Here is a 15,465-nt window from a genome sequence, read left to right as displayed (position 1 = left end):
TCTGTAGCTTTCAGCTATTCTGCCTTGATACTGAATGCATTGCTTTTTAGTTTCTCAGCTGCCATAGTGTTCATCTCATTACCTGTAGCTCCCAGCTATTGTGTTCTGGCTTCAAATTGCAGGTGCTAAACACTAATACATAGTAAGGGTGGAAGAAAGAAAAACCAAGTTCACCTCAAAGTCAACTTTGATATTTTTTCCCCATTCCTCCCAATGTTGCACTATGGGATGCAGTCTCCACTTTCAACCCCAAAATGTGGGACATCCACCCTGTGAAGGGTGGAACACAACTTGGAGCATTTCCCCACACCCCTTGTTTCTCTCCCCTTCATGCTTCTAATCCCACTGCCCTTCCTCTTGTCCGTTTTCACAGTAAGAGCACCCTTTGGTCAAACAACATTTCCTCCCTTGGCAGCACAGCTCCTCCAGTGAGGCTGTGCCTCTCCTCTGCTGGAGTATAGGGAAGAAATTCTTTAAACTGCTGCTTCTCCCCAGCAGAACCTATATCCTAGCTAGCATATCCAGGGGAGCTGACTATGGGAGTCTATGGGAAAGTGCTTGATACCTATTAAGGATCTTTCTCCTTCACCTTCTCAGATTGAGAACCAGCATGGGGAAAGTGAATCACATTGGGAGCTCAGGTCAGGGAATGGGGAGAAACCAACATGGAAACTGAACTGTAAGTAGAAATCAATTAGGTGTCAGTGGAGGATGGGCAGGGAGTGTCAGGTGATCAGCTCTCTGGAAAAGGCCTGTTGCAGTGCACTTGTCGGGTAGAGGATGGATATAAAGGTAGAAGGGCTCTTGTTTTCCAGTATGGGTTGAAGTGAAGATGAGATTATTTTGCTTCAGGATCTTGCTACAGAAGATACAAGAGGAGTGCTCAATACTTTAAAGGTTAAGACTTCATTGTACATAATACTCCAAATCAGGAGGTCATAAATGTAATTTTTCCGACATTCCATATTAGCCACCTCATTAAATGCCAGGATTTCACCAGAGCCAGTCCAATTGCTTTTACAGAACCCTATCTTCAATAAACATTGTTCTCTCAGAAACATTAAATGATGAGAGGACAAGGCCATAAGTGCTGGAATTAGGGTGCTGCTGCACCCCCTGGCTTGAAGTGGTTTCCATCATATGCAAGATATACAGTTTAGTTCAATGGCTCTCAGCACCCTCGCTATAAAAATTGTTCCAGCGCCACTGGACAAGGCTACATTTTTTTCACTCCTCTTGTGATAAATGGGAATAATTTCTGTCCAGAAGACATCTGTGCATGAAATCAGTCTCCCATCCATATCTGTTACACCAGTTAACTTTACATAATAAGGTTGTGCCCTTACAAATTCAAGCTCCCTGTGCTTTTCCAATAATCAATATTGAAATATCAATAATGCATATAATAAAGTGCTTATCAAATAACATTCCTCAAATGCAAAGTCTCTGCAGAATCTTGTTGCATTCATAGAATTCCTTTGTTTGTGTTATGGCTCTGACCCATTCTTTTGTATTGCCAAGGTGATGAGTGAATTTGACATTTATCTGATTACCTCACCAGAACAGAAAACAGGGCAGCTATCCAAAGTTCCTTTCAGTGTAAAAGCTAATTATATAAATGCTTTGAGCAGCAGTTTCTTTTTGGATGTTTAAGTGCTTTTATTAGATTGTTCTCTTGTCATTTTAAAATTTATTATTGGACACTTATAAATGGTGTTGCTTGCTGGAGCTTTTTTTTTTTTTTTTAAATCGTTGCCAAAACTGCATCAAGCAGATCTTAGGCTAAATTTGCTGGCCTATTGCATCATTGGAAAAGAAAAAATAAAGATGACTAACCTGCCTTTTATGAGTCTAAAATACCAAGCGTATCTTTTTATGGGCCAGCCAGGATATATCCTTCTTATATTATTTTCACTATTAAATCAAGTCCCCTTTTCCAACTACAGCAACTCAGCATATCAAAAGTATGAAAGCAAAAGTCGTTAGCAGACCGAGGGATGGCCATTTGTCCTTTATATTTTGATACTGGCGTTTAGGTATAAACAGCAAGTACTGGGCAGAAGCTCTAATCGTTCAATTGGATACATCTTTTACACACTATGGGTTGATTCTCCATTTGTCTTGTAGCTTGCATAGTCCTTTGCTCCTGCACCAAGTCAGTATAAACACAGGCTGATAGACAACTAAGTCAAATAGGCAATCTGTCTTAGGGTTTTTTACTGCAAAACTATCTGAGCATTTCCCCCATATAATGGATAGCAGAAGTGAAGTCTCTAGGGGACTTCATGGAGTCTCTGGCACTTTCCCTTTTCTTTTTTCTTTCAGATCACAGTTCTCCACTCAGACAAGTGGTAGCATTTTACACCTACCTTGCATGGGTGTAAATGACTATACAAGATGCAAGTCACTGGAGAAATGGACCTAAAGTATGTTGGAGGGAATGGGGTATTACACTGCCTAGGAAATCGTGCCCCTGTGGATGGGTTGGTGGTCTAATCCTTAGGTTTGCAAAATTTAGACTCAATGGAATCACAGGTTCAATTTCTGTTATGGCTGAGCCAGCATATGTTTCCAAGGAAGATCAGTTTAGTTACATGAAGTTTCCTGTGTTGGGGGCAGGGGAGAACTTCTGGTTAAGACACCAAGATGCAAGTTGCTGTCTGGGCAATGGAGACATAAAATACTCCATATCATGATTTGTAATAGTAGGAGATTTGTCCTTATGCCCTTGATCTGCTTTCCCCACCTCTACTGTGTGTTGCAGGCTGCTTGGTTGCTGCATTTTAGTGATACAAAATGTATATGCCTTGCAAAGACATGGGAATTAAATGTAAAATACTGGTCGTAAAAATTCCTTAGCCACTGTGTTCGTATTCCCACACTTGATGCCACCTACTTGCTCAATGAATAGAAGGACAATGTATAAGTAGTTAGGCTCTGGTGATTGTGGTTCATTCTTCTGGATACCTGGACTTGCCAGCCCTTGAGCACAGAAAGTGTTGGGTCTCTGAGATCTGTGGCCATGGCTCTGAGTAAAGCAATAAAATGGAAATAGGGACTTTACATATTCCCCTTTCTACTCACTCTCAGAGCAATGAGAGGCAGGGGAAAGAAAATGAGTCCTGTTAGAGCCCTGCAACTCTTGTGGGTATGTGGAGTCCATCTGCAATTGCATGGTGCAAGGACATACCTTTTGAAGGCCACACAGTAGCAGGGGCAAAGACAGATCCTGCTGCAGTTCCTGACAGCCACAGTTGATGATGGGAAGCCTGGCTGTTCAGAAACAATGGGGGAGAATTGAAAAGTGGAACCATGAAAGAGGTAGACTGATTATTTTGAAACTCTGGTTATAGTGAGTTTTATTCTGAATTTTACTTAGGGAAAATAGAAATTAGTGGTTAATAATACTTCAGTGCATAGTATAGACACTAATTAATCCTTACAATGCCATTCTGATGTGTATATAGCCATATTTTTCAAACCTGAGTGTTTAAAGGTAGGCTCTAAATTGATATCTAGGCATCTATGGTTCAAATTTTTGGCGCTTTATTATTTAGTCCAATTATTACAGGGAAGCCAGCATTGAGAGGCTACAGTTCTGTCACAGCTTTCTGAGAGGTGGCCAGATCTTCTTGATAATATAGCTTTATAATCCCTACTTGCCTGTGAATTCTGTCTCTTCATGAATGGAGATGTCTGATAACTCATGCATGGTCCTGTCTGTCTGTCTGTGTCTCTCTCCTCAGTGGTGAAAATAAACACTCCCTTGCAGTTGTGTTCACTGCATGCTCATGCATTGCATCTGTATACATTTACAGTGTAAATTATGTAATTATATGTATATTCTAAGCAGCAGTTCTATGTGGATTGATGTTGTGTATTTAGTTCTATTTTAGCTCTTCTGAGTCAGTTTTCTAAATGATTTTCATACGGCTTTGCTGTTTATATGTAACCTAAGATCTCAACATATTTGAGTATATGAATTTATTTTTCTTTTAAAATGTACATTGTGCTCAGGAAAGTTATTAGAATGAAACAACAGGAAACAAATCCTTTATTCATAAAGTATGCACAAGCAGCAGCTGGGAGGTTCACTCTCATTCAAGGTATTCATCCCCATTCAGGCCTGGGCCTTTCTGCTGAGACTGTCAGCAAGGGTGCAATTTAGTGCCATGTGTTGTGATGGCAGTTTTGGGAATGAGGATTCCTCTCTATTAACAATTGCACTGAAGTCCTTCTGCATAGGTAGTTGAATAACAGTCAACAGGTCATGACCTTGGTCATTATTGACCTAGGTTTGGTTTGAACCAGTGACTTTAGAGGTGAAAGTCTGTGTAACCTGTTACCTAATGTTTGAGCAAGTCCCTACTGCAGTATTTTTTGAATGTCTTGAAATATATATAATTTGTTTTCAACTGACTATCATTATTAGCATTTTTTTCACCCCAAACAAGGTGTGATACTGGAAGGCTTCAGGATGACAAAGTAGGTTGGGTTTTTTTTGCTCATGATGATGTCTAGCACACATTGGCTAGTAAATCAATTTGTGAGGACATACTAATTTTTGACAGAGTTCTATTAATACACCTTGGAGCTAAATGAGTTCTGTGAATCCCCAGTTTCAAGTTTAGAATTCTGCCATAACTAGAAGGAAAATATCTTGCTTTAGGTAGATTAATGTTGAAAGCTTGTCAAAAAAAATTTAACATTGAAAAGCAATTCATCTCTTCCTGTCATTATTTTGAGTATCTAGTCGAAACACCATTTGTAATCACTAGGAAAAAACCCAAAGAGATGTTATTTCCTTGGTTGTATTCCCTGATGTTAATAGGGATCCCGTTGAATATATTTCTCTTTAAAAAGTACATCCCAATGACTGATATTCAAGGCAGTAATTCCTGTTCCCAGGAATCTGATAGATCTTCTAGAGTACAGAAATTGCCATTGCTTACCATGCAACTTAATTTATATCCCATGGGGACATTTAAGGTAACCTGGCATTGTATATTAATAAATAACTAAAATGGGAACAAGGGAAGCTTTAAACAAACCATTTAGAGATGAATGACTGAACATTAAAAATGCGCAAGGTTTAAGGAAACATTGACTGGGTGGAGAGAATGAGACAGCTCCACAAGCCTAAATTGCTTGATTGGTGAATGCATTTGACAAGTCCATGTAGGTTCCCCAGAAGCCCAAGGTAGGTAGGTTGTTCTGCCTTGACTGCTTTACTACATATGGCCAGTCCTCAGAACTTCATAGGACACTCAGGAAGCCATTCCTGGCATTGTTTGGTGGGGCTAGATTCTTCCTGACTATGCTACAGGATGCTCAGATCTTTTCTGCACCTTGATACCTCTGAAAAGTGCTAAATTGGGTTGTTGAGGGACTAATCAGAAGAACAACACATCCAAAATCTAAGGCACCTCTCTGGTGCAGTCTTCAAGTACCGCCTAATAATTAGAAAGAGCATTAAGTGTGCCCTACATGGCAAAATTCCCAAAGCTTCCCTTGATGCTAGTGTGCCTCTTTGTTTGTTTTTGATGTGGGTTTGTTCTATTTATCCACACGCTTATAAGAATAAGCTCCTGTCATTTCCTCTAGGAGCTCCACAACACATTTTAAAATAAAGCGATAAAAGGACTCCCCCAGGGACTCATTTTGCCCCAAAATTAACAATTTATCATCACCTAGGAAGTGAAGACATTAGTGGAAGATCATAAGATATTAACTGAGTCCTCCCAATCTCTCACAAATACGGATTGGGAGGATGGAAAGGAAGGGTTATACTTGTTTTTTCTTTCTTTTTTTCCCTTTCCCCCCCTTATCGTTCTCCTTCAATTTTAGAAACAGTGGGTTGTTCCCAGAAGATGCTATACTGGGGTGAGGCTTTATGTTTAGGCCTAAATGCAGGACTCAGCTCTTTGATAGTCAGGCTTGGACTCAATCTAATGTCCTCTGGTAGAATTTTAAAAATCTTAGAGCATTTTCAGCATTAGAGCCCAACATATCAGAGTCTTATCCGGGAGCTAGTCTAGTGCAAGGGTCTCTCTGGATCATAGCTGCCTTAGAGGGTCATGAAAAGGTAGATTTTTGAGGTATCTTAGACCCAGCCAAGTGCCTTGTAGACTAGAATCTTAAATTCAGTGCAGGAAGGACTAGGCAGCCATTAGAGTTCCAAGTATTGGCATGATGTGCTTACATCTGCCTTTGTTTGTTAATAGGAGTGCTGCAGGCTACTGCACAAGCTTCTTCAGGGCAGTCGTACTAATCTGCAGTAGTCTAACTGGGAGCTGACAAGCATCTGGATCACACACAATATTTGGGAGACTATTAAAGAGGGGGTCTTTCCCATAAAGTGGAGATATCAAATATTTAGTACAGGGTATTGTATAAACTACCCCTTCTATTTATAATGCTGATTCCAGCTCCACTTAAATTTTGAGCAAGAAATTGGTTCTCCTCTGAATCTTCCTTCTGGACGGAGGTCTGTAAAAGCGAGTTATAAAATCTGTCCAACTACCATGAGCTGATAGAGAACAGAAATCATGGGAAGAAGCAAATAGAAAAAAATTAGATTTTAGAAGAGCTTCCAAACAAAGCTTACCAAAGGGGTAATACTTTTTAACTGTAGGGCCTAATTCTACTGTCAATTACTGAGATTTGTGTGCAACTCTGAGATTGATGGAATTCCTCTGGTTTTACATGGATTAATGGATAGCAAAATCTGGATCATTGTGTACAATTTCTGTGTTCACACATGTAAAACGGCCTTAATAGCACATCTACCTACCTCATGGCAATGTGGTGAATTATTCAGGAATATGTAGCACAGTCAGAAAACAAATTGTACCGGTCTACAAATACATTGATTATGACATAGTCCATAGGTCTTTCATCGCTCTTACCTGTTGTTATCTGGGTAATAGGTATTTTTTTTTTTTTTACAATATAAGCTGTCACATTGTGTTGGCTGTTTTACATCATGCCCTGTTACACACTGAAACGCAACAGGAGACACTATTCCACAGAGTGTATATGTATGTATGTGTGTATGTTTATGCCTGCTAAAAGGAACATAATTTGAAGATATCAGTCATTCCAGATCTACAAGGATGTACAAATCTTTGCTTTGTTTTGCTTTACTTTTCAAAACTTGTAAGAGGCTAATAGCTATAGCTCTGGTTTGAGACAGCATGTGCCTATGCTATACTTGTGTTAGCTTCCCAGAAACTGCTGGTCTACAACAATCTTGTTTCTGTCATGGCTCGAGGCTGACAGGCCTTCATCCTGTATTGGCTCAAGGTTCCACCCATGTGGAGCTCATTGCAAGACTGGGTAAGTTGAGTGAAGTGACATGCGCAAACAGGGACTTAGATATAGGGTGACCAGATAGCAACTGTGAAAAAACAGGACAGGGGGTAGAGGGTAATAGGCGCCTATATAAGAAAAAATCCCCAAAAACGGGACTGTCCCTTTAAAAATGGGACATCTGGTCACCCTACTTAGATGAGACTGTGACATAATATCTGTTTACTTTGACAAACAAATTCTTATTTAGAGTAGGATTTTCCATGCTTCGTCTCTGCCAAAACATTTTTGTTATGTTTGAGCAAAATCAACTCAGTCATTTTGAGTTATAAAAGCTTGGGGATGGGGAAGAAACACTTTCCCCACCCCAACCCCTGTGCATTCTGAGCATATTTTTTTTTATGTTGCCCTCAATTTTTAAAAAGGCTGAATCTATTAGCTTTTTGTTTGGTATATGTCATTGAGTCCTAAGGTTCAAGCCAATTTTGAAAACAAATCAGTTCAGTAGTTTTATAAGTAGTATACAATGCACACATGTAAATCCTAATTTGGCTGTGAAAATATTTGTCTTTATTGGTTAGCCTGTATCCAACTGTTTCCCCCCTCCTCCCCCACAGGTCGACGGGATATTGTGCTTGGCTGACATTCTCACAGATAGTACCCATTCTGAAGCCACTCGTGCAGAAGCAGCAGCGGTAATAGCACAAATCACATCTCCACATCTCACTTTCACTCAGCATCTCAGCAGCTTTCTGGAGAATATGGAGGAAATTGTCACAGCACTTGTCAGTAAGTATACAGGGTTTGTTTTAAGCCTTTCTTGGACTCACTGGAAAAGAAGAAAAAAACTTACGATTAAAGACAAACTTTCCTCCATTAGCAATGTTCTCGAAGGAGTATTTGCCTTTCTTGCCACTATAATGTTCCACAGTAGAAATCTATGTGGAATAGGTCAGTTGTTTTAAATCCTGAAGTTGGAAATTCTTCGATAGTTCTAACATTCTTGACTTGTAGCCAAAGTTCAAATACAATTTATTTGTGAAAATAGTAGCCATTTGAGGCCTAAAACCATGTGCCTGGTTATCATCTCACCTACGCTGGTATAAATCAGGAGTAACAATACAGAAGTCAGTGGAGAGCTATCAGTGTAAAACTGGTGAAAGTGAGTGGAGAATCAACCCCATTAGCTTTCTACAACTGTATGATACTTTATACAAAAATTACTGTATGACTTGTTCTTGTGCATTAAAAAGTGGCCATTTCATTAGGATATCAGTGCATGCTAACGCAAGAGGCGGAATGTAGTGGTGACAAGTACAACTTAATGATGAAGACCAAAATGCATCCTCCAGTCAACAATGATTTGCTACAGCACGTGACTGGGGTTTGCCTTTATCTGGCGTTAATGATAACATTCTTGTAAATTAAGAAGCTAGTATTATGGTCTGAGACATCATTCATATCTGTATTTAGTCATTGCTAGGTAGAGTAACCTTTAGTTTTTAATGCTGTTTTCTAGCCTCTTCCAGTACAAGAGTCTGCCAAATAAGTGCTTCCTCCACTCCCTCCATATTAGAGATATAAATACTTTAACAATCCATAGTTACATACACTTACAGATACCAGAATCATCAGCTAACTGTATATGCAAGACCTGCAGAATAGATACATAGATCTCTGCTCTATCCCACTGAGCTCAAGCAACCAACTAGGCTAATGGACCTTTTATCTGCTACTGATAAGTGACATACTCTTAAGCAGGTCTGTCACATTCCATACTTGGAAGTCATTGCAACTCCTTCACAAAAGCCTGTACATCATAATCTGTCCAAGTGGCTAGAATGAAACCGACATCAGAATCACTCCATATTTTTATCAACCTTGATCTATCCACCTAGCTGCCACTCTGCCCAGGCATTCCACATTCACAAACACTGTACGGATGAAATGACCATTACCACTGCCCAGATGTTGTAAATACAGAACACTCACAAATCTGGAGTTAACAGTCTGATTTAGTACTGAATAAAATGTTTCAACCTGTGAATATAATTATTAACCATCAACTGTTACCCTGCAGACTGTCATCTTGCAATTTCCATTAATTAAAAGTAGGTCTACTATGCCTACAGGCACCTCTGTGCTCTGATCCTCCCCAGCTGTGGCACACTATGCTACACACCTCTCTTCTACCCAGCAGCCCTTTTGTAATGAGGCGGTGTTAGGCATTCTGAGGGGGGCTGCTTCTTGTGCCCAGTATGTCATCAATACCCAGTCTATTCCACCTCTAATTTACCCAATCCCAGCCTGAAATGGAGTTACAGGGCACCACCCAAGGATGCTCCAATCAGAGCTGTTGTATTTTGGACTTTGGATTTTGTTGAATTTGTAAGTGAACAGTCCTTACAAAACGTTGGCCTGTTGAGCAGAGGAAGCTGAAAGACACCTGTCCCTGGGGTTGGTTTAATATGCCAGATGTGGAAAGTTATTTTAGATCTCAGATATGGCAATCATACTATCTTGTCCAATCCAGTGAGTACGAAATCTGCTAGACCTTATTTGATACTTTCTACTGTTCAGTGTACTTTTCAAGACTGGGCCTCAGCATCATGTCTGAAGATTAGAAGCCCATAGTACACTTGCCCTGGAACTGGTACAGTGTGTGTGTTGGGGTGTGTGTTGGGGGTGGTGGTGGTAGTGGTAGGGGAGGGAAATGCATGAGTATGTGGGGATAAAGAGCAAGGTAATCCAGCTTCCTCAGCTGTCAATTTCCAATTTATACTCCATTTGTTGAGCTAGCTTGCTACTCGTCAAGCAGTGTTTAAGCCTAGCAATCATGGCCAGCCAGGAATATGCCAAAATGAATCTGTGTTCCTGAGGGCAGAGTCACTGAGGACAGGGCTATTTCCTTTATTGCCACCACCAAATCATCAGATGAGGCATGATAAGATGCACCAAGCCTAAGCAATATAAGCTTTAGGAATAGAATGACTCAAATTTGGGAAAGCCTTTTCACTATCCAGTCATCAATTTCCTTGTAATATTTATAGCTGAGTAATTGAGTGACTCTCGCTTCTTATTTTTAATTTTTAAAACGCACTGAAATCAAATTGCTGGATGACTCAGACCTAGTTCAAGTAAATGTGTACAGGAATTAAAAGGCACTTAGGAGGTTATGATGGTAATAGCTGTGTCTGCAGCATTTTTTAAGAGGTCTGCAAAATTTAAAAATATACAGGGTAGTCTGAGATTATAAAAAAGTTTTAGAAACAGTAAGATAAATTGCAGAATTTTATTCGCATGGATCCATTAGTTTTACCCATCTGCTGACTGCATCTCATTTTGTTTAGGAATATAACATTTATCTTGAACAACATCCAATGGAGAAAGTTAAGTGTGATAGCCTAGGTCACTAATTAAGTGAATGCTCCCAGAGACTTGTAGTCTAGATTTATCTTGCCATCTATACCTGCTTCAGTCCAGTCTGCAAAAATGCAAGTGGAAATGTCTAATATTAATTTCAGAGGAATATTTAACTCCTATACAAATCTTTTCATGCTGAGGAGTAACTGATTTATATTAATTAAATTATTTTCTGCATTTCTAGAATTGTGCCAAGAGGCCTCATCTGGTGAAGTTTTCCTTCTGGCTTCAGCAGCACTTGCCAATATTACTTTTTTTGACACAATGGCTTGCGAGATGTTGCTTCACTTGAATGCAATGAAAATTCTTCTAGCAGCTTGTGCTGACAAGCAGATAGTGGATACTCCATATTCTCGAGATCAGGTGAGTGGTTTCTGAACAAAACGTTATGTTTACACATGACTGTAGCAGTCAGTGGCAGTTCCTGTTATAAAGTGGCACAATAGTTGCAATTCTAATATCCAGTTCTTGATATATTCAAAACTTTTTGGTCCCATATTTTCCATGCTTGGTTTCTGCCGAATTTTTTCTCTTTTTCCTCTCTCTGTGTAATTTGAACAATATTGAACAAAGTTATTTTGAACATGACTTTATCAAAAATGGCTGAGGTTTTATATTTGCCCAGTGAAGATTATATATTCAAAGGGGCCTTTGCCTAGTGTGAAAAACATATGTTTTGATTTAAGAAAATTATGGTTATTAGAAAATTTAATAGAAAATCTCCTTAAGCCTTCAGGCCATCATTTAAACATAAATGCATAGCACCTCTGTGTGCAGCTCTTTAAGGCTCAAATCCTTCAAGCACTTTTGTGCATGCTTGACTTTCTGCATGCATGTAGTCCTAATTATTCACCTACATGAAGTTAAGCATGCATGTAAGTGTTTGTAGGATTGAGATGTAAAGGAGTTTACTAGTTCTACTGGCTGAATAAGTGCCTAATTCATGTAATGGGCTTTGGATCAAGTCCTAGATGAGTAGCAAGTAGTTTAAACAAGTGAAGTTGTTTTTTTCTTTTTCATTAAAGAAATCTAAAGAGTTAAATGCAAAGAAATGTGTTATGCATAATTAATCACAAAGAGCTCATATGTGCCCATGAGTCACTGGCCTGCATTAGTGTAGTTCTAGAAGGGTACTGTTTAAGTGAGAGCTGTAGTATGAATTCAGCCTCAATAAGAGAAAATACTTTTTAGAGCTCCCAATTTTCAGGGATGCACTCACTATTACTCATGTAAAGAGAGTGCAGAATTATATCCTGTTTTGAGCCTGTCAGCTCTGCTAGCCAGTGTGGTAGAGGATGAGGCACTAACCTCATCAGCTGTCTACCTTTTGTGGGCAATCTAGATACAGCAATGGGGCCAGATCCTCAGCCCCTATTAAGTCAGTCTCCTTCATGCCACTGCAGCAGCACAAAGGTGACTTCCACCTGGGTAAAAACAGCAGCTCAGGATTGGGATGACATAGTCAGCCCTTTGCCACCCAGTGTAGGAGTGTTCCAGATTGTACTTGGGATGGGAGGGGCACAGTAGGAGCCCCGTGTTCTCCAGTGACCCTGGCTGCTGGAGAGGCTCCAAAGTAGACATCATCCGTTGGGGTAAGACAAGTGATCACTGAGGCTGCTCTGACTTGCACCTGTGGCCATTTTGCCATCGCCAGAAAGAATTGAGAATGATGGTAGAAAGGTAGGGTAAAATGTAAAAAGCCACAGATGTCCCTTCCCTACTCTGTCATGCCAAGCACTGCTCTGGTGCCCCTGAGGATCTAGGCCGTGGTGTTTGGCTTACTTTATGCCCATTATTTACTATATGTAATTTGTGTGCTCTCGCTCTTTCTTTCATATACGCTCTGATTCTTTGTCCTCTGTCTCTTCCTTCCAGTGGACACAATTCTGCTCCCTTTGAATTCAGTGGTAAAGTCACTATTGACTTTGGGAGCCAGACTGGCCATTTTCTTCATAGTAGCAGTGCAGCTGTTAAAAGTTTTAAATTACAATCTTCTGTATTTTCCACAGTATGCATCCGATGAAGTGAGCTGTAGCTCACGAAAGCTTATGCTCAAATAAATTGGTTAGTCTCTAAGGTGCCACAAGTACTCCTTTTCTTTTTGCGAATACAGACTAACATGGGTGTTACTCTGAAACCTACAATTATTGTGTTAGCCAATAAGCTCATTCCTATTCTCTTGCAACTTGCTAACTTCCATTAAAGGACATCTTAACTAAAGTAACAGGAAACTTTTGAATGCCTGACCCTTGGAAAATGTGCAGGAGGTTAGATCACATCAACCCATTTATCTCATTCGTAGTTGCAAGAAGGACAGGGGTGCAAAGCAGCAATGCTCAAGGAGGACTGGTACATAGACTGGAAGGAGTAGGTGTCTGGGTTTTACCGTTATACATTTGCTAGGTAGCAGTAGGTTGTGTAACTGAAGATCATGCTGCTAGGACCTGTTTCTGGGTTGGTGCCTAGGATGAGCCTGATTTGCTGTTGATCTTATCTTTTTTTTTTAAAAAAAATAGAAGCATGTTTATGCGGTCAAGCAATTTTAGCAATATGATCCTTTCCGTGTTAATTACTATAGGACTGGAGGCTTTATATTACTGCTACTTATGTTGCCTTTTGGATATTCAGAACTTACTAGCTTCCCTTTGTCAGAATGGCTCAATTTGCAATGGGAATTTAGGGCTGGTTCACCATTCCTCTGGGGACAACCCACAACAGGAGGGCTAAAGTGGAGGAAATCTCCAGAAGGTTCTCATGGTAGTTTTCATTCCAGTTGCTCTGCTAGAGAGGATGGTGTTTGTGCCTACCCTTTCCCAGGCAACAGAGCCCCAAGGATCTGTATGGGTTCAGGGGGATCAGTGGAAGACCCATCTACCTAATGGCCCTGTGACACTGTATTGGCAGCTGTCCCTTGCTACATGCAGCCTTTAGGGAAGAGCTCAACCATGGCTTCTGAATAGGCATTTGTTTGACACAAGAGGTTATCTTATACTGGTGACATTAGTAGTGTTGTAAGTGGGATGTTTGTTCTATTATGGCAGTTTAATAGAATATGTTGCTTGGTTTTAATTTGTCATATGCCCAGATGCTGTGATGATGGGAATATAAACTGGTTGATGGACAGTTTATATCCATTTGTTCTTGGGTATACATTAGCGCTTACCTTAAATAACTCCTTTCCCTCGGAGGTATTTATCCCTCTGATGTATTTATAGAGAGCAATGCATCTCCCCCCAGCCTTCTTTTGGTTAGGCCAAACAAGCCAAACTCTTTGAATTTCCTCTCTGAAGGTAGGTTTTTCATTCCTCAGATCATCCTAGTAGCCCTTCTTTGCACCTGTTCCAGTTTGAATTAATCTTTCTTAAACATGGGAGACCAAAACAGCACACAGTATTCCAAATGAGGTCTCACTAGTGCCTTATATAATGGTTCTAACACTTCCGTGTCTTCACTGGAAGTACCTCGCCTGATACATCCTAGAACTGCATTAGCCTTTTTCATAGCTGCATCACATTGGCAGCTCGTAATCATCCTGTGATGAACCAAAACCCCCAGGTCTTTCTCCTCCTCTGTCATTTCCAACTATTGAGTCACCAGCTTATAGCAAAAATTCTTATTCGTCTCTAAGTGCATGACTTTGCACTATTAATTTTCACCCCATTTTTATTACTCCAGTTTTCAAGGTCATCCAGATCATCTTGTATGATACTCCAGTCCTCCTCCATACTGGCAATACCTCCCAATTTTGTGTCATTTGCAAATTTTATTAGCAGACTCCCACTTTCTGTGCCAAGCTCATTAACAGGACCGGAGCTAGGCACCAGCAAACCAAGCATGTGATTGGGGTGGCACTTTTCAAAGGGCGGCATTCCGAGCCCCCCCCCCTTTTTTGTTGTTGCTTCGGTGGCATTCCGCTTGGGGCTGCAAAAAACCTAGAGCCGACCCTGCTCGTTAATAAATATGTTAAATAAGATTGGTCCCAAGACTGATCCCAGAGGAACTCCACTAATAACTCCTCTCCAGCCTAACCATTCACCTTTCAGTATGACCCACTGTAGTTTCTCCTTTAACAGGTTCCTTTTCCAGCTTTCAATTCTCATATTAATCCCCCTCTTCTCCAATTTAACTAATAAGTGCCTGTATCAAATCCCTTACTGAAATCCAGATATATTCGATCTACTTTATTTCTTTTGTCTAAAAAATCAGTTCTCTTCTCAAAGCAGATCATGTTGGTCTTGCATGATCTACCTTTTGTAAAGCCATGTTATTTTTTATCGCAATTACCATTTACTTCTATGTCATTAACTACTTTTGCTTTCAAAATTTTGTTCCAAGACCTTGCATAAAATTGAAGTCAAGCTAACAGTCCTGTTGTTTTCTGGAACACTTCCCCACCCTCCTTCTTAAAAATAGAGACTATATTAGCAATTCTCCAGTCATATGGTCTGACCCCTGAGAGCCAGGAACGCTGGATGATATTCCCAGCTGTGCACAGACCTATGTCTTGAGCGAATCACTAAGTCTTTGTGAACTTGGGCATGTCATGTACCTCACTGTACCTTAGTCTCCCCACCTATAAAACCGATACAATGAAGTTAACATTATGCCATTAAAATCACCCCCAATGGCAAGAAGCTACATGGATAAATTCTAGTAAAGAACAGGATAGAGTGTCTAGAGAAGTAACCTCCCTCTAGCAATAACTGAAAAGGAACTGCGGGGGCTGCAGCA

General features: G+C 40.2%; 1 protein-coding gene across 1 annotated transcript in view; it reads left to right on the top strand.

Annotated features, from left to right (window-relative positions):
- INSC (INSC spindle orientation adaptor protein) overlaps positions 1-15,465 on the top strand; it is a 136,807-nt gene that overhangs the window by 99,226 nt on the left and 22,116 nt on the right. Inside the window, exons 8-9 of the mRNA XM_073350627.2 lie at positions 7,929-8,100; positions 10,919-11,097. Coding sequence (XP_073206728.1) covers positions 7,929-8,100; positions 10,919-11,097 — 351 coding nt within the window. The remainder of the gene's footprint in view (positions 1-7,928; positions 8,101-10,918; positions 11,098-15,465) is intronic.

This window comes from Lepidochelys kempii, chromosome 6, assembly GCF_965140285.1.
Source record: "Lepidochelys kempii isolate rLepKem1 chromosome 6, rLepKem1.hap1, whole genome shotgun sequence".
NCBI classification, from domain to species: domain Eukaryota; kingdom Metazoa; phylum Chordata; order Testudines; family Cheloniidae; genus Lepidochelys; species Lepidochelys kempii.
This window is presented reverse-complemented; position numbering and strand designations above follow the sequence as displayed.